The following is a 22258-nucleotide window of genomic DNA, read 5'->3' on the forward strand; positions in this document are numbered from 1 at the left end:
ACTGTCCTTAAATGTCTTACCTGTCCTCAGCAGTACATCCTGGGGAGCGGACTGGACCACCGTCCTCTGTTTTTACTGGTCTCTTATCTCTCTAAAACTAGACTATGGGTGTTTCACTTATGCATCTGTATGTCCATCCAACTTTTGCCATCTCAATACAATCCACCATTGTGGCATCTGTTTGGTCACTGGTGCCTTTTACACCAGTCCAGTTGAGAGTCTGCAAGCAGGAACTGCCGAATTACTGTATTTTCTCCTCAGCAGATAAGCATACCATTTGTCTGCCATGCCTGACCAACCATCCTATTTTTTGATAACTCCTTTGATCACCAGTATAGGGCATGTCCCTCTTCTCTGTTACCTCCTGGACTTCGTGTTCGGCTATTGCTTTAGCATCTTAACTTCATGCTACCTGCCACTTCCCCAATGGCTTCGTGCAGTGGCCCATGTTCACCTTTGTCTTCATTCACTTCCTAAGGACACTACTCAAGCCTCGCTCTATCACTGTAACTTTCTCAACTTTTCACATGAACTTTGCGATAGCACCTTTGCGTACACTGATAGCTCTCGGACTGACCATGGTGTCAGGGGTGCCTTTGTCATTGGCACCGATTCAGTATTGGCTTCCAGAACACTGCTCAGTATTTACATTGGAGCTCTTTGCCCTCTATCAGGCCGTGCAGTACATGTGGTGACAGAGGCTTTTCAATTGTGTCTTCTGCTCCGACTCTTTCAGTGCTCTTCAGAGCCTCTGTGTGTTGTACACGATCCATCCCGTACTGCAATGGGTCCAGGAAAGCTCTTCACTGTTGGTGAAGCCCCTATGGTGTTCTTGTGGGTCCCTGGTCATGTCAGTCTGATGGGCAATGAGTCCGCTGACGCTGCTGCCTTGGTTACAGTCCTCATACATCGGCCCGCTGTTTCTTCTATTTCCTCTGACCATCTCTGTGTTGCTGTCCGTCAGCAGATAGTGTCACTTTGGCATCACCAGTGGTCGTCCCTTCATGGGAACAAGCTTCAGGGGTTAAACCTCTCCCAGTGGTTTGGTTGATCTCTTCTTGGCCCGAGATCATTTTAGCTAGGTTGTATATTAGGCACTGTCTTCTTGGCCATTGCCATTTATTAAGTGGTGATCCCCCAGCACTCTGTGCTCATTACCCCCAACCTTTGACATTTCACCATTTCCTGACAGATTGCCCCTTTTTAACCATTTGCGTTCTCACTTATGTTTGCCCATTTGAGTTGTCAGCCGTTTTAGTGAACGATATGCGGGCTGTCAACCACGTTTTACTTTTCATCCATTATAGCAATGTGGTGAAGGACATTTAATCTTTAGTTCAGAACATCCATTTAGGGACCTTTCTCAAAGTCCCTGTTTTTAGCTATCTTTCATTCTGTCAGTCGGAATTAACGTGTAGTCGTTTTTAACTCCTTTTTCGTCTTCATGTTCTACGGTCCCCCTAAAACAAAAAAAAGTAAACATGGCATCTAGTGTATTCCATTTCTAGCTATTATAAGATTATCTTTTAACATTGAACAGAATGTTGGCCTCAGAATACAGATCATTTTTTGTATTCTGAGCAATGTAGTATGTTAAGAGGGCGGTTCAGAAAGTAACCTCCGATTGGTCACAGTGTGGGTTGTGGGGGGAGTAGCGACGCCATCTGTGCGTTCACGCACTGAACAGGTCAGTCGGCATCAAGCCGTGGTCGAGTGAACGTCGTACTTGCGCTAGTTTAGTTTTTGTGGCAGTTTGAAATGTGTGCTGCAATAGAAAACCCCGCCAAATGTGAAGTGCGTGCTGTCATAAGGTTTTTTACAGCCAAAGGATATTCTGCAGCAGCTATTCATCGTGAGCTTTGTGCCGTGTACGGACCAAGAGTTATGAGTGAAGGAGTTGTCCGTGAATGGGTACGTTTATTTAAAAGTGGACGAGAAAATGTTCATGACGAAGAGAGGAGTGGTAGACCATCATTGGTGACTGACGAACTCGTTCAGACAGTTGATGCAAAAGTTCGTGAAAATCGACGTTTGTCAATGTCTGAGTTGTCTACTGGTTTTCCACAGATTTCTGAGACTCTCTTGTACGAGATAGTGACAGCAAGATTGGGTTACCGTAAGTTCTGTGCACGATGGGTGCTCGCAGAACAACGGCCCTTCTTGAGTCCTTCAAGTGGGACGTTATCAACCATCCACCTTACAGCCCAGACCTGGCGCCAAGTGATTATCACCTCTTCATGCATTTGAAGAAATGGCTCGGGTCACAGCGGTTTGATGACGACGAAGAGCTCAAAGATGCGGTCACAGACTGGCTCCCGGCACAAGCGGGTGATTTTTATGCAGAAGGAATTTCAAAGCTTGTGAAGAGATACGATAAGTGCCTCAATCGCTATGGAGACTATGTAGAAAAATAGTGCAAAGCTGTAGTTGTAAGATGTATATATTAAAATATTTTTATTTAACTTTGTGTATTTTTTTAAATCAACCGGAGGTTACTTTCTGAACGGCCCTCGTATTTATGGAGCAATATATTAGACCTGCCAGTAAGCGTGCAAGAAACGTCATTGGTGTGCCAACTGAAGCAACAAGCAAATCAACTGTCCCCAATCACTAATTACAGTCCAAATGTGGAATGAAAAATGTTGGAACGGGTGTCATAGTGCTGGTTCCAAGTTTTTATGATAGTATAGTTAAGGAGTCTGCCGACATAAGTGTGTATGGAAATCAAATAACTGAAGACAGATGTTTCAGTTCATGGAAAACTTTGGAACTAGCATCCAACTAAATATCTCAGTGGCCATGTCACTTGTCATGGTAAAAAAATAAATAAATAAATTTATATTCATTGCTGTAGTGGATACTAGTTTTCAAATTTGGATATTAACAGTGGTGCAACACAATAGATCTCTGTCTATGGAGAGTCCAGACAGCAAGCATATCAAGACCGTCACTCACAGTATATGATAAGGTTGCATTGTTCTAAAGAGTGGCTTTGTGTTCATGTGGATGGTGGCTCTAATCTCTACCTGCCCACGCTTGTGATTTCAGTTGTTTCCGTAAATTACTTTAGGCAAATGCCAGGATGGTTCCTACTGTAAGGCCACAGCCAGATACTTGTTCACTCCTTTTTGAACTAGACCTGTGTGTGTGTGTGTGTGTGTGTGTGTTTTACACAACTACATGTTCAATAACCTTGAACATTGGTATGGTCTATGGATTGATAAAACAGCGGCTGTTGATGCTACATCATCATCTAAATATTGTATACTGAAATGTCAACGTGGGTGAATATCTCAAAATGTACAATCTAAGTATTGATCTGGCAGGTAATTAAATAAAGAAACTAAAAAATGTGCATAATGATGTTTTATGTTTAAATCCTCAAACCTCTTTTGGGCAATTCTTTAAGAAATTAGGCACAGTGAAAATAGTCTCACAACACATTGGCTCCTTTGTGGTGTCTTTTATACCCTTTTCAGTTTCAAAATGCTGCTGTTACACAGTTTTAAAAGTAAGTGGATTAGTGGTTGATATCACCTTTTGTTCCAGAGAGGAGGTTTTGATGACACTTGTTTTAATAGCCTGTGTGTAGCCCCATCAGTATTTTCACACAATAATGAAATTTTGTGCACAATGTCCCAAAGAATCTTTCCAGCTATCTGTATTCTAGGAAGCTTTTCTAGAAAATAAGCTGGCTTTTAACACACAGTCCTCTTAATAGTCCTATTTAATTGTTCATATTATGTAATATTGAGCAAGTCATGCAGACACTAGCAGGAAAGTGTAATTAGGAGTCTTGCACAACGGCATATAAAATATACAAATGTTTGTATGAAATTAGATTATTTATGTTTGTTGTAAATAGTATTAGTTGTCCTATCTGCACACTTCATTGAACTCTGTGCTCTATAGCAGATAATCCATGTTAACTCAATGACATTGTCAATTATTACTGCATTGGGCATGGGACCATAGAGATTAGATCATGGATCAATGGTAATGTGCCACATGCTTAGATGATTCACATATCTTGTTACACCAGATCGGCGGTTGTCCTGATACACAATCATCCAGGTTAACAGCTGCTCAAAATGTGGACTGAGCCACGGATACAGGGCACTAGGAGCAGTATTATGCTGTGGGAACATTCACCTGAGCGTCCATGGCACATGTGGTAGTAATAAAAGGCAACATGACAATTGTAGAGTGCATAAACATTGCTGTGGTCCACCTTGATTTTTTTCTGCAGTGTAACCGAGCGAGGTGGCGCAGTGGCTAGCACACTGGACTCGCATTCGGGAGGACGATGGTTCAATCCCGTGTCCGGCCATCCTGATTCAGGTTTTCCGTGATTTCCCTAAATCGCTCCAGGCAAATGCCGGGATGGTTCCTGTGAAAGGGCATGGCCGACTTCCTTCCCCGTCCTTCCCTAATCCGATGAGACCGATGACCTCGCTGTCTGGTCTCCTCCCCCAAAGAACCTAACCCTTTTTCTGCAATGTAAGGATTTTATTACATTTTTTTTGTTGTATTCTCTTCCTGCCTCTATCCTCATTTCAGTTGATTGTAGCCTGTCTCTCTCTCCTTTTTACTTCTCAGGAGCTCTCTACCTATTCCATATGTGACTTCGTTCTTCTAGAAAAAAAATCGTTCCTCCGTTTTCCTCATTTCATGTCATCATTTGTGTGGCCCCTTCTTTTTGAATCATCTAAAATTATTATTATTATTATTATTATTATTATTATTGCTACTGTTATTGTTATTACTAATAACAACAATAATAATCGATGGACCCAAATAGATTAACAAAAAATTTGACTACTCCTGCAAAAAAAAAAAAAAAAAAAAAAAAAAAACACCAAATCGATTTAAGGAAATGGAGAAGGCCTTAAGAGAACTGGAAATCACAAAAAAATGTAGTCATAGATAACAATGGGGGAAAAAACACACAAAGGCAAGAAAGAAGGGCTCCAAGTCAAAATCAAAACCAAATGAATAGTCCAAATCTCTGAAGATGAAAGGAAAGTAAGACCAGAAAGAATGAAACAATACTGATTTAACATACCCCAGAGTCAGGTGAAATGTAATTATATATATTTATACAAGCAAAGTTTCTACGGCTGCCGCCGCCTCTCGCATCCCAGTCTCCATCGTTCCGTCATTCCAGTCTCCTTCATTAAGACCTCTCGCCACCATTGCTTCGTTGACGTCATCTTTCCAGCATCTTGCAGGTCTACCACGCTTTCTTCTTTGATGTGGAGCCCATTGCCATACCCGTTTTGGCCATCTTGTGTCTGGCATATGCTGTAAGTGACCATACCAGAATAGGCGCTTCCTTTCTATGTAGTCAAGGATTGTGCTTTTGACATTCATAACCTCTCTGATCCTATCATTTCTGATACAGTCAGGTCTCAAGTATCCACAACTCTGTCTCCAGAAATCCATCTCACAGCCAGCAGGTGATCTTTCTGTCTCTGAGTTACTTCCCACAACTCTGTACCATATGTTGTGATACTTTCGATAATTGTGTGGTAGATGGTATGTTTTGTTCTGCGTTGTGTTTTTGTTCCAGAGAATACCATTTAGTTGTTTTATGGCTCGCTTGCCCTGGCCTATTTTATTGTTTACATCATCCATACTTCTACCATTGGACGACAGTGTCACTCCCAAGTACTTAAAATTATGACACCCTTTAACAGTATCAGAACCGAGCTGTAAGTCGTTAACAGTATTTTCTCCCACTTTCAGATATTCTGTTTTAGATACGTTTATGACAGACTCCATTTTTCATATTCTTCTTTTAATTTGCAGAGCATGTAATTTGCGTCTTGCTCATCTCCAGCTACTAACACTTGGTCGTCAGCAAAAAACAGAGTGAACAAGATCTCGTCGTCTATAGGGACACCCATTCCTCTGCATTTCCTTTTCCATGATTTTAGTGCCTCCTCTAGGTAGATCTTAAAGACAAGGTGGGTTGTAAGGCCCCTTGCTGTCCTTTTCTCCACTAGGTTTTTGAGGTTAAAAACTCCATCACTACAGGAATGACCAGATCTGAATCCATTTTGTTCTTCAGATTTAGTTTTTTTTTTCTATCCTCTTTTTTAGGATACGGCCATAGACTCTCACCATGGGTGGCATCACACTAATACCACAGTAGTTTGCACAATTCCTCCTGTTGCCCTTCTTAAATGTTGATGGAATTGTTGCCTTTTTCCACGCCTTTGGGGCTTCGTCACCTCTAAGGTCAAAATCACTGCCAATTTCTCAGAGTTTTGACGGTGCTGCTTTAACCAGTTCTATATAAATTAATCCTGGACCTGGCGACTTTCTGTTTTTCATGCCATTAATTGCATTTTGGACTTCCTTTGGGGGTTATCGGTGGTATATTATCATTACTGATTTCAATGCCTGGTGGGTTCTCAGTGAATGCAGCTCTGTTCTCAGTTAGTAGTCCTTGGTAATGTTGTACCCATTCCTGCATGCTAATGAGGTTTATATTTGCTTTATCTTTATTCTGTGTTTTTAATACCTTCCAGGCTTTATTTGCTCATTTATTCCCCATGCTTTTTTCTGTCTCTTCACCAGTTTTCTGCCAGCCTTCGTTTTTTGCCTTAATTATTGTTTTCTGTGCATCTTTTCTCCACTCTCTCTATTCCAGCCAATCATTGTCTGATCTTGAGTTCAACCATTTATTATAAACTTTCCTCTTACTTTCTACCTTCTCTTGTACTGAGTGGTTCCACCACTCATCACATATTCTATTACTCTTTTGGATTTCTTTTTTTCCCAGTGCTTCATAAGCTGCGTTATGGATGGCTTCTTTAACCATCTCATACATCTTATCTGCAGAGGTTTCTTCAATGGCAGCAAGTTTTTCTGCTAGCCTTTGCTGGTACAAGAAGCATGTAGAACTATGGTCAAGGCTTTGTAAATTATATTGAATATTATTGGCTTTCTCTGGTTCGGCTTCCACTTGAATTTCTGTATCTTTGATAAACTCGAATAATATCTTAGACATTAGCACAAAATAGTCTGATCAGCACTCTGCACCTCTCATAGCCCTCACGTCTTGTATTACTAGCTTTGTTGTTTGCTTTATTACGGCATAGTCTATAGTGGACTTGAGGTTAATGCTTGGTTTCGTCCGTGTGTATTTGTGGATGTCCTTATGCTTGAACCATCCATTCATAATTCTTAAGTCGTTTTGCATGCAGATTTCTATCAGTCTTCCACCATTATCATTTATGGTTTCTTCACCATATTGTCCCACTATGTTGTCATTAGCTTTCCATCCTTTTCTGGCATTTAGGTCTCCTAGTAAAATGACTTCTTTGCGATTCCCTATATTTTAAAGAGATCTTGTCAGTTGAGTGTAGAATAAGTCTTTCTTTTCTACATCAGTGTCGTTGTTTAGTGAATAGACCACAGTGATCACCACAGGATGGCCCTTTATTTTCTACATCTACATCTACATCTATACTCCGCGAGCCACCTTACGGTGTGTGGCGGAGGGTACTTATTGTACCACTATCTGATCCCCCCTTCCCTGTTCCATTCACGAATTGTGCGTGGGAAGAACGACTGCTTGTAAGTCTCCGTATTTGCTCTAATTTCTCGGATCTTTTCGTTGTGATCATTACGCGAGATATATGTGGGCGGTAGTAATATGTTGCCCATCTCTTCCCGGAATGTGCTCTCTCGTAATTTCGATAATAAACCTCTCCGTATTGCGTAACGCCTTTCTTGAAGTGTCCGCCACTGGAGCTTGTTCAGCATCTCCGTAACGCTCTCGCGCTGACTAAATGTCCCCATGACGAATCGCGCTGCTTTTCGCTGGATCATGTCTATCTCTTCTATTAATCCAGCCTGGTAAGGGTCCCATACTGATGAGCAATACTCAAGAATCGGACGAACAAGCGTTTTGTAAGCTACTTCTTTCGTCGATGAGTCACATTTTCTTAGAATTCTTCCTATGAATCTCAACCTGGCGCCTGCTTTTCCCACTATTTGTTTTATGTGATCATTCCACTTCAGATCGCTCCGGATAGTAACTCCTAAGTATTTTACGGTCGTTACCGCTTCCAATGATTTACCACCTATGGCATAATCGTACTGGAATGGATTTCTGCCCCTATGTATGTGCATTATATTACATTTATCTACGTTTAGGGAAAGCTGCCAGCTGTCGCACCATGCATTAATCCTCTGCAGGTCCTCCTGGAGTACGTACGAGTCTTCTGATGTTGCTACTTTCTTGTAGACAACCGTGTCATCTGCAAATAGCCTCACAGAGCTACCGATGTTGTCAACTAAGTCATTTATGTATATTGTAAACAATAAAGGTCCTATCACGCTTCCCTGCGGTACTCCCGAAATTACCTCTACATCTGCAGATTTTGAACCGTTAAGAATGACATGTTGTGTTCTTTCTTCTAGGAAATCCTGAATCCAATCACAAACCTGGTCCGATATTCCGTAAGCTCGTATTTTTTTCACTAAACGTAAGTGCGGAACCGTATCAAATGCCTTCCTGAAGTCCAGGAATACGGCATCAATCTGCTCGCCAGTGTCTACGGCACTGTGAATTTCTTGGGCAAATAGGGCGAGCTGAGTTTCACATGATCTCTGTTTGCGGAATCCATGTTGGTTATGATGAAGGAGATTTGTATTATCTAAGAACGTCATAATACGAGAACACAAAACATGTTCCATTATTCTACAACAGATTGACGTAAGCGAAATAGGCCTATAATTATTCGCATCTGATTTATGACCCTTCTTGAAAATGGGAACGACCTGCGCTTTCTTCCAGTCGCTAGGTACTTTACGTTCTTCCAGCGATCTACGATAAATTGCTGATAGAAAGGGGGCAAGTTCTTTAGCATAATCACTGTAGAATCTTAAGGGTATCTCGTCTGGTCCGGATGCTTTTCCGCTACTAAGTGATAGCAGTTGTTTTTCAATTCCGATATTGTTTATTTCAATATTTTCCATTTTGGCGTCCGTGCGACGGCTGAAGTCAGGGACCGTGTTACGATTTTCCGCAGTGAAACAGTTTCGGAACACTGAATTCAGTATTTCTGCCTTTCTTCGGTCGTCCTCTGTTTCGGTGCCATCGTGGTCAACGAGTGACTGAATAGGGGATTTAGATCCGCTTACCGATTTTACATATGACCAAAACTTTTTAGGGTTCTTGTTTAGATTGTTTGCCAATGTTTTATGTTCGAATTCGTTGAATGCTTCTCTCATTGCTCTCTTTACGCTCTTTTTCGCTTCGTTCAGCTTTTCCTTATCAGCTATGATTCGACTACTCTTAAACCTATGATGAAGCTTTCTTTGTTTCCGTAGTACCTTTCGTACATGATTGTTATACCACGGTGGATCTTTCCCCTCGCTTTGGACCTTAGTCGTTACGAACTTATCTAAGGCGTACTGGACGATGTTTCTGAATTTTTTCCATTTTTGTTCCACATCCTCTTCCTCAGAAATGAACGTTTGATGGTGGTCACTCAGATATTCTGCGATTTGTGCCCTATCACTCTTGTTAAGCAAATATATTTTCCTTCCTTTCTTGGCATTTCTTATTACACTTGTAGTCATTGATGCAACCACTGACTTATGATCACTGATACCCTCTTCTACATTCACGGAGTCGAAAAGTTCCGGTCTATTTGTTGCTATGAGGTCTAAAACGTTAGCTTCACGAGTTGGTTCTCTAACTATCTGCTCGAAGTAATTCTCGGACAAGGCAGTCAGGATAATGTCACAAGAGTCTCTGTCCCTGGCTCCAGTTCTGATTGTGTGACTATCCCATTCTATACCTGGTAGATTGAAGTCTCCCCCTATTACAATAGTATGATCACGAAACTTCTTCACGACGTTCTGCAGGTTCTCTCTGAGGCGCTCAACTACTACGGTTGCTGATGCAGGTGGTCTATAGAAGCATCCGACTATCATATCTGACCCACGTTTGATACTTAACTTAACCCAGATTATTTCACATTCACATTCGCTAATAACTTCACTGGATATTATTGAATTCTTTACTGCTATAAATACTCCTCCACCATTGGCGTTTATCCTATCCTTGCGGTATATATTCCATTCTGTGTCTAGGATTTCGTTACTGTTCACTTCCGGTTTTAACCAACTTTCCGTTCCTAATACTATATGCGCACTATTTCCTTCAATAAGAGATACTAATTCAGGAACCTTGCCCTGGATACTCCTGCAGTTTACCAATATTACGTTAACTTTTCCTGTTTTTGGTCTCTGAGGACGGACGTTCTTTATCAACGATGATAATGTCCTCTCTGGTAAGCCGTCAGGTATTTTATCGTTTCGCCCAAGGGGGGGGGGGGGGTCCCTCTAACCTAAAAAACGCCCGTGTGCACGCCACACGTACTCTGCTACCCTAGTAGCTGCTTCCGGTGTGTAGTGCACGCCTGACCTGTCTAGGGGGGCCCTACAGTTCTCCACCCAATAACGGAGGTCGATGAATTTGCAACCATTATAGTCGCAGAGTCGTCTGAGCCTCTGGTTTAGACCCTCCACACGGCTCCAAACCAGAGGACCGCGATCGACTCTGGGCACTATGCTGCAGATATTAAGCTCAGCTTGCACTCCGCGTGCGATGCTGGTTGTCTTCACCAAGTCAGCCAGCCGCCGGAAGGAACCAAGGATGGCCTCAGAACCCAAGCGGCAGGCGTCATTCGTTCCGACATGTGCTACTATCTGCAGCCGGTCACACCCAGTGCGTTCAATAGCTGCCGGAAGGGCCTCCTCCACATTACGGACGAGACCCCCCGGCAAGCACACCGAGTGCACACTGGCATTCTTCCCCGACCTACCCGCTATTTTCCTGAGGGGCTCCATAACCCGCCTAACGTTGGAGCTCCCTATAACTAATAGGCCCGCCCTCTGTGACTGTCGGGACCTTGCCGGAGAATCGGCCACTGGCCCAACAGGCGAGGCATCCTGTGGTGGCTCGGAAACGATGTCATCACCACTAGGAAGCACCCCGTACCTGTTGGAAAGGGGTAAGGCAGCTGCCACGCGGCCAGATCCCACCTTCGCCTTTCGGCCAGGCACGCGCGAGCCCACCACTGTCCGCCATTCACCCTGGAGTGATGGCTGACCGGTATGATGCTCACTGCCGGAAGACGCAGCGACATCAGGGGTTCCATGTGATTCCAAGGCCACCGAAGTAGGCATAGGTCTCACCACAGTTGCCCCAACGCCACTACAAGCCGACGCCTGCGCCTCGAGCTCGATGAGCCTAACAGACAAAGCCTCCACCTGCCCCCGAAGAGTGGCCAATTCTCCTTGCGTCCGCTCACAACAACCACAGTCCCTACACATGACTATGTTTACCCTACTCTATACGGTGACAAATTCCCAAGATAATCTTCTGATGAGCTACTCTGATAATCAAGAAACACTCACTGAAATACGAGACGCGAAAACTACGCTAGGTTTTCCCAGAAAAACTATTTAAAAGCAAAGCGCAGCAAATAAGTACAAAAACGCTTTATACAAACAGTACTCGCTGCTGCTGGTGCTCTCGCTCTGGTTGTCACAAGACAACTGCTGATTCAAGTGACTAGTGGCTAACGGCCGCGAAACAAACAAAAGACGGTTTTAGGGCGCTTTCTGTTCTAAACGATCAAGAAAACACTAAGAAATCTAACACGAAAACTACGTAAAGTTTTATCAAGAACTGTTAGTTACTATGCAGAGCAGATAAACACAAATAGAATCCCTTCCTTAGTGGAAGGTCGTAAACAAAATGCAAAATAAACGCTTTGTACAAACAGTACTCGCTGCTGCTGGTGCTCTCGCTCTGGCTGTCACAAGACATCTGTACTTGCAGAATTCTATCACTGACATATTCCCAGGTGGTTAGGTTTTTCTTGAGTTGTTCCTTTATGGCAATGGCAACTGCACTTTGGGCTCGTTGTTCCTTTGGTACACCACTATAAATGTATGTGTAATCATTTGTCTTTTCTGTACCATGCCCTTTCACTTTGGTTTCTGTTAGGCCCACTATGTCGACATCAAGGCTCTTTATTTCTTTAAAGACTTCACGTTTCTTTGTAGAAATTCCCTGTATATTCCATGTTGCAATTCTCATTGTCCTTTTTTGTGCCTGTTGTCGTCTTTGTTTTGATCCATTCTGTTCCGAGGCTAAATTGGGAAGTTTTGCATTTGATTTCTTTTGCTAGGATGGAGTGCAGGTCCAACACCTAAACCCCCAACTTGGAGGACCAGGTGATTTTTATTCATGGTTTTCTTCCACTGGACGATTGCTTTTCTGGGCTCAGGGACTCTGTCTATCCCTCCCTTGGGTTCCTCTGGGAATGAGGTGCCACTTACGCCAAGTCCGCCATACCGAAGTCCATCTTCTTCGCCTTCCTTGCCGATGTGGTCTTCACCCATAACCCTGGGCATGGGTAACACGTTATATCCTGTGATACTGGGTCCCCAGCAGAACTTTGCCACCAGCTCGAAAGCCGGACCCAATCCTGTGACATGGACACGCCTGCTGAGAATTACCCAAGTGCGCTTAGAGGAGGCGGCTCTAAGCACCCTGTGTGTGTATGATTCCACACACAAAGGCATAATAATAATAATAATAATAATAATAGATCACTTTTCAGACAAAGGTAGAGTGAAGGTTCTAATTATTGTTATGAGTAACAGTGTTCATTATAAGCTGGCCTGTATTGTTACAGATGTAGAAAACTGTTACTCTTGGCTTATTGCCCTGTATGCACATGTGTCACAGGCCAGCTTTACCAGACAAACAATAGCTGTTTAGTGTAACCGCTGCAATTTTTTCCAAAGTAGCAGCTCCCCTGTGATTTTATGTTATATTAAGCCAGATTCAGTGCAAATAGAAGACATACAGGCCTGTGGCAATTTAATAACTGATTTTTAATGCAATTTTCAATGATTTATTCCTCATTCTTGATAGTTATCCTTTGTGTTGGAATCTATGGAACACAATGAATGGTTACTCAAGGTATTAGCTTAAAGAAATTCATACTTGAATATTATGTTCTTGTTGATCCTCATTTGCTATTAAAATTATATCAGTGATTTTATGGTTCTCTCAGTGCAGTGAAATTAATGAATTTATCTTCTACAATGTGTGTTTTGCCTTAGTTTACGTGAAGCATAGTGCTTGTTTTTCTGCCAGATGGTGGCTGTTTTTTTTTTTTCCGGATCCAGCAATGACTTATATTATTGATTTCAAATAGTAGTTTCCGCAAAAAAATTTAATTGTAATTTTGCATTCATGTAGGCTTACTACTTTGATCGTGATGATGTTGCGTTACCTGGTCTACACAAGTACTTTAAGCAAGCATCAGAGGAAGAAAGAGAGCATGCTACAAAGTTTATGAAATACATGAATAAGCGTGGAGGTCGAATTGTTCTCAGCTGTATTAATGCTCCAGATTACAACGAGTGGGGAACAGCAGAAGGTGCAATGCGTGAAGCATTGCAGCTGGAGAAAAAAGTAAACCAGGTCAGTTAACATCTGAGCAACTCTGATTCTACAATTTTATGATAATGTTAAGTTACATAACTTATTTATCCATGAGTGTTGTTGCAATGAAAGATGGTAATGTGAGACAGTTATGCAATTCATTTGAGTCTGTTAATAAACTGTGAAAATTTTTGATGGGTAATGCTATGCAGAGTAGTACTGTGTGCAGTTACATTCTCCAGAAAGCAAAATTTTCATTACACAAGTGTGTCATGAGAATAATTCAGTGCTTGTTCATCTTGTAGACAACTCTCTAAAAGTGTCAGCCATTTTACTAACAACTTCTTTGTATGAAAGTTTCTTGCAATTCATTTAGCACACTTAAAAGTAAAATTATAATGTCCAAAATTGTAGCAGTGAATGGAACATTTCCATAAATTTGCTTTATCACATTTCCTTCAAAAAGGTGAGTTATGCTGTGACATTTTGGTTCATCCATCTAATGATGAAAATGATTGACAGACAGCAAAGTTAATTTGAAAGGTGAACCGTAAATATTTTTTCTTGACAACTCATGTCCCACATGTGAATTTCTACTCACAAAAAGTAGTGTTTTTTAATAGAGCCTACACCTATTAGTAAAGGAGCAGCTCATTTTCAAGTAGATAAGTCTGATCTTTATCTCCCCTTGTCCTTGCGAAAGGTAGGTCCAGTGTATCTGTCAGCAGAGTATTATTATTTCTTTCCTTTCTCAGACGTTATGTCTGGTTAAAAATGGAAAGTGACGCGGACCTTGATCAAGTGTGACTTCCTTTTAACTGTACGGTATATGTTACATTGCATTTAGTAACTTTTAGGTAATTGAACATGTATCAATAATTACAGATTTCTGTAGTTGTATGTATACGTTTGGATGTAGCTCTATTGCATTGATGTACTGGTAGATACTGTGTGGTATGACTCCTGTAGTTGATAGTATGATTGGTATAATGTCAACTTTATCCTGATGCCCCATGTCCTTGACTTCCTCAGCCAGTTGGATGTATTTTCCAATTTTTTCTCCTGTTATCTTCTGTATATTTGTTGTATTGGGTATGGATATTTCGATTAGTTGTGTTGATTTCTTCTTTTTATTGGTGAGTATGATGGCTGGTTTGTTATGTGGCGTTGTTTTATCTGTTATAATGGTTCTGTTCCAGTATAATTTGTATTCATCATTCTCCAGTACATTTTGTGGTGCATACTTGTATGTGGGAACGTGTTGTTTTATTAGTTTATGTTGTATGGGAAGTTGTTGATGTATTATTTTTGCTACATTGTCATGTCTTCTGGTGTATTCTGTATTTGCTGGTATTGTACATCCACTTGTGATGTGATCTACTGTTTCTATTTGTTGTTTGCAAAGTCTGCATTTATCTGTTGTGGTATTGGGATCTTTAATAATATGCTTGCTGTAATATCTGGTGTTTATTGTTTGATCCTGTATTGCAATCATGAATCATTCCATCTCATTGTATATATTGCCTTTTGTTAGCCATGTGTTGGATGTGTCTTGATCGATGTGTGGCTGTGTTAGATGATACGGGTGCTTACCATGTAGTGTTTTCTTTTTCCAATTTACTTTCTTCGTATCTGTTGATGTTATGTGATCTAAAGGGTTGTAGAAGTTGTTATGAAATTGCAATGGTGTAGCCGATGTATTTATATGAGTTATTGCTTTGTGTATTTTGCTAGTTTTTCATTCTATAAAGAATTTTCTTAAATTTTCTACCTGTCCATAATGTAGGTTTTTTATGTCGATAAATCCCCTTCCTCCTTCCTTTCTGCTTAATGTGAATCTTTCTGTTGCTGAATGTATGTGATGTATTCTATATTTGTGGCATTGTGATCGTGTAAGTGTATTGAGTGCTTATAGGTCTGTGTTACTCCATTTCACTACTCCAAATGAGTAGGTCAATATTGGTATAGCATAAGTATTTCTAGTTTTTGTCTTGTTTCTTGCTGTCAATTCTGTTTTCAGTATTTTTGTTAGTCTTTTTGATTTTTTACACAGATCTGATCAGCTAGTCGTTGTTCTGTTAAAAATTTTAATTCTGGGTATCTGTTAATAAATGTTGTGTATACTTGTGATCTGTATCCAGTTGTGTTGGTTCCTAAGTTTGTTGCTTGGTAATAACAGAACATGAGGTGTTGGTTAACTTCATCTGACCATCTCATCCTCTGTCTTTGTTGTCCTTCTACAGTGGTTGCAGGAAGCATATCCTGCAAACCACTTGGGTAGTGATGTGGAGATGTACCCCTAACTGCTAATTATGGCACCTGTCACGCATTGTGTGGAAAATGTCAACCTCCATTGGTGATGACGGCCTTGCAGTCCATCTTCTGTTATGTCACAGTGTGCAAGGGGGTGGTGTGGGTTGGGGGATGGGGGGGGGGGGGGGGGCGGCATTGTAGCTGTGGCAGTGAAAGCTCCCAGTGTAGGAGGGAAGCTCCCTTCATCGCTGGTGAGGCAGGCTAATCCATGATGTTTGACAGGGTGGTTGGTTGTTGTGGGTGTGAAGGCAACATGTATTAGATGTGTCATCCTACATGAACTACACTGGGCTGGCTGTGTTATTTCAAATGATCGTATGATGGCTGGGACTTCCCAGCTAAGGTTTCATAACTAGAGGGTGTCAATCCAGATTTTGTCAGGTATGTTTTGAATCACTCTGTCTCATATGAGGTTGTGTGCATAAGATTTACCATAACCTTCTGCACTGAGAGAGAATTTACAATGTAAACTGCCTTGGATTTGTGTTGTCCATTGTAAGTATGTCTGTCTGATTTGTTCAGCACACTGAAATGCACACTGTCATTTTGATACCAAATGCACCCAGTGGTCATTGTAGTGGACTAGTCTATTCATGAACTCATCCAGAGTGAAGACAGGAGGCTCCTGCTAAGGGGAGGGATGGAATCTTGTCTATCCTCTGAAACGCTTCCAGTCCACAACATGTGAGGACACAGTTGCAGCCACAAGCAGCATCAATAATGTCTTGCAATGAGATGATGGTGCAGGCATGCTGCAGATGAACTCCGCTGCCGGTGGTTGCTGTTCAAGGTAGAGAATAGTCTGTTTGGCTGTGGCAGGTAGGGTGGGGCCACTTCGGAGTGAGAATACTTATGGAGTTGATGTTGCTGTAGCCACATTACAGTTCCTATTCATATTGTTTTTCCTTGAGTTATGGTTGTTTTTGCTGTTTGATCTTAAGAAATGCTTCCTATATCTTTGGTACACTGTGTTGTCCTTAAAACTGGCTATATCTAAATACTGCTCTGTCACTGATATCATAGCAGTGTTGCACAGATGGGGTTAATACCTTGTCATCATTTATTGTAACCTACAGCAAATAAACTTTTGTGCAGTTAAAGTATGTACTGACCATCAACCATTAATACGACTGAAATTGTTGGTGCCTTGTATCTGAGAAAATTAAAGTCTACAAGAAAATATACTGAGGTTGAAGGAACATTTGTATTCCCAGAAGTCCAATTTGTAAAAAAAACACTTCATAATAATGTGATAAAGTTCAGTTTCCCACACGATGCTGGCGATGGTACACCATATACCGTAAGAAGATGTTTGAGTCTAGCACCTGTAGTCAAGCACTGTTGATAGTCATCCCTTGGCAGTATGACAGTGTGGGACAACAGTGGAGATCTCTCCAACAAATAGCATGACTACACACCTAAAATGGTTATGACAGCTGGATGTAATACTGTGATGTAAGATTAACGAGTACATATTGACCTAATGGTTGCAAATAGCAAGTCTGACACTGTTGTCGGTCGCATGTGAAATGTTGAAACTGGTATCATTTACTTCATCATTGGTGCCCTGGTGTCAATACTGCATAACCTGATGAGGACTTTTTGCATTGCTTAAATCAATGGAAACTACAGCAGTTACATTTCTCAAGGTATGTGGCTCTACTGTATGGTTTAATGATGATTGCCTCTTCTTGGGCAAAATATTCCAGAAGTAAAATAGTTCATTATTTGAATCTCCAGCCAGAGGACACTCAAGATATGATCATTAAAAACAAAATTTTTCATTCCATTGGTAATAGTGTCAGATGTTAGATCCATTAAACAGCTAATTATGTTAATGAAGTTGAAAATAGAAATGGGTAGGTTAAAGTTAAATACAGTTGCAATTGGAAGCTCACTGTCACTAATTTGTAATTACAGTCTTAAAGTTACTCACCCTGTTAAGTCTGCTTAATACACTTCGCGCCCTTTCTGTTTCCAACTTGGAAGCTTGCAGACCTAAAAACAATAAGAGGAAAAATGCATACTTCTTTCAGCAGAATAATATATTTTATTTTTGAGTTGGAGGTTTTATGTTCTTCGTCTAATTTTGTGATGTCCTGCACTTGATAAAAGATGATTTTTACTATGAAATGATGGATTTTATTGAATACTTAGCCAATGTGATAACTCTTGCTAAGCTCTGCCCAACTGTACCTTGGAAGGGCTTAGTGTTTGCCTGGTTGTTTGTACAATCTATTATATTGTAAATGTTGTCAAGTGTCTCTTGATCATATTATATTGCATTTATTTAGCATCCAAAGAACTGAGCATTCCAATTATAATTGTGCGTCACTGTAATTCATTATGCTGTACTATCACTGACAGCATTGTATCATATCTCACTGGGAAATTAAAGTAGATATCTTATTGATTATATTTAATTTAATGTGATTTTTCATAAATTCATCATAGCTATAGAAGCTGTTGACTGTCATGTTTGTATTACTTGCTTAAACTGTGAAGTCAAGATTTGCCAACATAGCTAACTTTTATGAATCTTGTAGGTCTCTTCTGGAGTTTAAAAGCTTATGTACCATGCTTTCATTATCCTGGAATAGAAGCTCGTACTTCGGTAAACTGTGTATGAGAAATAATATGCATATAACAACAGTATTTGTATAGTGCAGTATTTTTAAGCATTTGTAACATATAGCAACATTTACTTAGTTCTTTGTTTACATTTATTCAGAACCCTCCCGTCTTAAATGACTGTCTATACATGCTCCTAAGAATTTCAGTGAAAGCCCTCCTGAAGCCTGCTGACCCAAATTATATTACTGTACTACAGGGTGTTTATAAATGAATATCGGGGTTTTAACACTTTATTATATTTATTAAATTAAACATACAGTTACTCTTTTATTTGACATATCATTTATCGTTAAAACCTCGATATTCATTTATAAACACCCTGTATAATCTTTGCTTCTTGAGTGACTGATGGTCATCCACGCTGATTATATTTTGTCATTCACTACAAAACAGTTATCACAGAACAATTTTCCTACATTGCATCAGTTTAATGCTGAAGATCTGCTTCATCATGACACACTTTTGGTACTTGTCAAACAGATTGTTCAACCAATCATGGGTCATTCCCTGAGTACTATATCAGTCTAACATAGTGAATTGTAGATCGTGATTGATAACATCAAAGGCCTTTGAAAGATCTAGGAACAGTCCACAGGTTGGTTCCAATTGCCTGTAGCACTTAGAACCAAGTTCAGAAAGTTATATACTACAATTTCAGTAGATTTGCTTTATTTTTATTCAGTAAATCTGAATGTTTCACATATTATTCTTTCAATCATTTTTGAAAATCTATGTAGTAATGACAGTGGTGTTTGTAATTTGTTCTACCTAATTTTTAACAGTGTGGTTTTTGAGGGCTCTAGGAAATATTCATGAAAAAATGTGATGACATTTTATTTTCTGAACAATGCTCATCTCCATGTACTGCCTGGCAGATGGTTCATCAAACCACCTTCATGCTACTTCACCATTGCTCAGCTTCAAACAGTGTGCAGGAAAAACCAGCACTTACATCTTTCTGTGCGAACTCAGATTTCTCTTATTTTATGATGATGGTCATTTCTCACTGTGTAGGAGCATGCCAACAGAAATTTTGTCACTCTGCAGAGAAAGTGGGTGATTTAAATTTCATGAGAAGATCCTTTCACAACAAAAAACATTTGTTTTAATGATTGCCACCCCAGTCCGCATTCACAGCCGTGACACACTCTCCCCTAGTTCACAATAATACAAAATCACTGTCAACCCTGTCTTATGCTGATCAACACTGCAGAGCAATACTCCAAAAGATGACAGGCAAGTGTAGTGTAGGCATTCTCTTTTGTAGACCTGTTGCATATTCAATTGATATGAGGTGTAGAAGAATGACACTGAAATTTCCGTATAGATCATGCTAGCCGTTGGTGAAGGGCCCGTGAGACCGCATCTGCAGTGCCATCTGCATCCTGTAATGGATGATGATGAATGTCAACATATTGTAACCCAAGTTCCATACATCGGTATCTGTTTCACACTTGTAAACATGTCAAGTTTTGTGCCTATGAACTAGGATTTGTGGACAGCACTGGTTTTCTGTTATCATTTGAAAAAAACTGCTGCAGAATTGCTTCGAATGCTTTTTGAAGCTTTCTGTGAACATGCTCGTGGGAAAACATAGTGTTTTGAGTGGTTCAAAAAAATCCAAAGTGGTGATTTTGACGAGAGAAATGTTGAGCACTTAAACCACCAAAAAAGTTCAAACACAACAAATTGCAGGCCTTGTTGGATGACGATGATAGTCAAACTCAACAGGAACTTGTGGAACAGTTGTATGTGATGCAGAAAGCTGTTTCTCATTGGTTGAAAGCTATGGGAAAGGTGCAGAAAGTCGAAAAATGGGTACTGCATGAACTGATTGAAAGACAGCAAGCAAATCAAAAGACCACTTGTGAAATGCTGCATGCCAGATACGAAAGAAAGTCATTTAGTCATCTAATAGTGACAGGTGATGAAAAATGTATATTTTGAGAATCCTAAGCATCGTAAATCATGGGTGAATCCAAACAAACCATTGACATCTACTGCAAGACCAAATCGCTTTGGAAAGAAGACAATGCTCTGTGATTGGTGAGATCATAAGGATGTCGTCTATTATGAGCTGCTAAAATCTGGTGAAAGCATTAACACTGATCACTACTAACAGCAAATGATTGATTTAAATCAAGCAGTATGTGAAAAACAACCAGAATATGAAAAAGGCAACACAGTCATATTCCTCCATGATAATGCCCCATCACACACAGCATAAATGGTCAGGGAAATGATTGAGGCATTCAGTTGGGAAATACTAGGGCATGCAGCTTTTTCTCCAGATTTGGCTCAGTTCGATTATCATCTATTTGCATCAGTGGGACATGCTCTCGATGAACAACACTTCAGTTCATATGAAAATGTAAGAAAATGGCTTGCTGACTGGTTCGCTTGAAAAGAACTGCGTTTTTGGAATGGCATTCATAGCGTGCTGGAGAGGTGGGAGAAATGTATAAATAGCAATGGAGATTATTTTGAATAAAATATTGTTTTTCAGTTTCAAACAACAGATGTGTAATTATTGCAACCAAATTCCAGTTTCATACGTCTACACCTGGAACGTGCACGTGCTATTGAAAGTTTAGTTTAATACATTTCACATTATTAATTTTACTCTCTTTTTACTTTTATGCCTGATCTAACATTTGCAATTATAAGAGGATAGATTGCTGCTCACCTTAAAGATGACACGTTGAGTTGCAGACATGCACAGTGAAAATACTGTTGCACACAAGCTTTTGGCCAAAGCCTTCTTCAGAAAAGAAATGGACACACACACACACACACACACACACACACACACACACACACACACACACACACACACACCACATGCACAAATGTCTGAAGTCTTCAACTGCTCTGGCTAGACTGCAACTGTTGCATTGAATGAAAGCAGCAATCTGAAGTGGGGCAGGGAAGGGAGGAGGATAGCAGGGTATGGGTGAGTGCTGTCAGGTGGAAGGAGGAGGGACTGCAAGGTGGCCGGGCAATGCTGCCAGGCACAGTGATGGGAGGCTGTGGATGAATGGGTGGAGCAGAAGATGAGATCGAAGCAGAAATGGGAAAAGACTGTTGGATGCGGTGACAGAGAGGGGTGTACAGTGAGAGTGATGGAACATGGAGGTGATAGGATTGGGGGGGGGGGGGGGGAGATGGGGTTGTAACTGTTGGGTAGAGGGTGTGGTGATGGTAGTTTATCGTAGGTGGAGGTTAGGCTAATTTTGGGAGTGGAGAATGTGTCCTAAAGATAACTCCCATCTGTACAGTTTGAAAAACTGGTGTTTGAGGGAAGGATCTAGACGGCCTGGGTTTTGAAGCAGCCGTTGAAATCTAGCATGTCATATTCAGCTGCATGTTGTACCACAGGGTGGTCTACCATGCTTTTTGCGACAGTTTGGTGGTGGCCATTCATCATGATGGACAGCTGGTTGATAGTCATACCAATATAAAAAGCTTTGCAATGATTGAGTAGAGTTGATATATGACACGACTTTCACAGGTGGCCCAGCCTCTGTGGGTTAGGATAAGTCTGTGACAGGACTGGAAGTGTAGGGTCAGTGGATTGTGCAGATCTTGCACCTGGGTCTTCCGCAGGGATATGATCACTGTGCAAGGGGTTTGGATTGGGAGTGACATACTTTATGGTGGACTAGGGTGTTAGGGAGGTTGAGTGGGTGAGGGACACCACTTTAGGAGGAGTGTGAAGGCTTTTGGTTAGAATGTCCCTCATATCAAAGCGTGATGATAGATAATCGAAGCTCTGATGAAGAGTGTAGTCCATGTGTTTCAGTCTGGGATGCTATTGTT

At 40.9% G+C, this 22258-nt stretch overlaps 1 protein-coding gene across 2 annotated transcripts in view; it reads left to right on the plus strand.

Annotated features, from left to right (window-relative positions):
* LOC124605135 (soma ferritin) overlaps positions 1–22258 on the plus strand; it is a 62608-nt gene that overhangs the window by 12434 nt on the left and 27916 nt on the right. For both annotated transcript variants that reach the window (XR_006978606.1, XM_047136618.1), the window contains exon 2: positions 13307–13531. Coding sequence is in view for 1 of the 2 variants with exons in the window: in XM_047136618.1 (XP_046992574.1) it covers positions 13307–13531 (225 nt within the window). In the remaining variant the exon portion in view is untranslated. The remainder of the gene's footprint in view (positions 1–13306; positions 13532–22258) is intronic.

Source organism: Schistocerca americana, chromosome 3, assembly GCF_021461395.2.
Source record: "Schistocerca americana isolate TAMUIC-IGC-003095 chromosome 3, iqSchAmer2.1, whole genome shotgun sequence".
Lineage (NCBI taxonomy): Eukaryota > Metazoa > Arthropoda > Insecta > Orthoptera > Acrididae > Schistocerca > Schistocerca americana.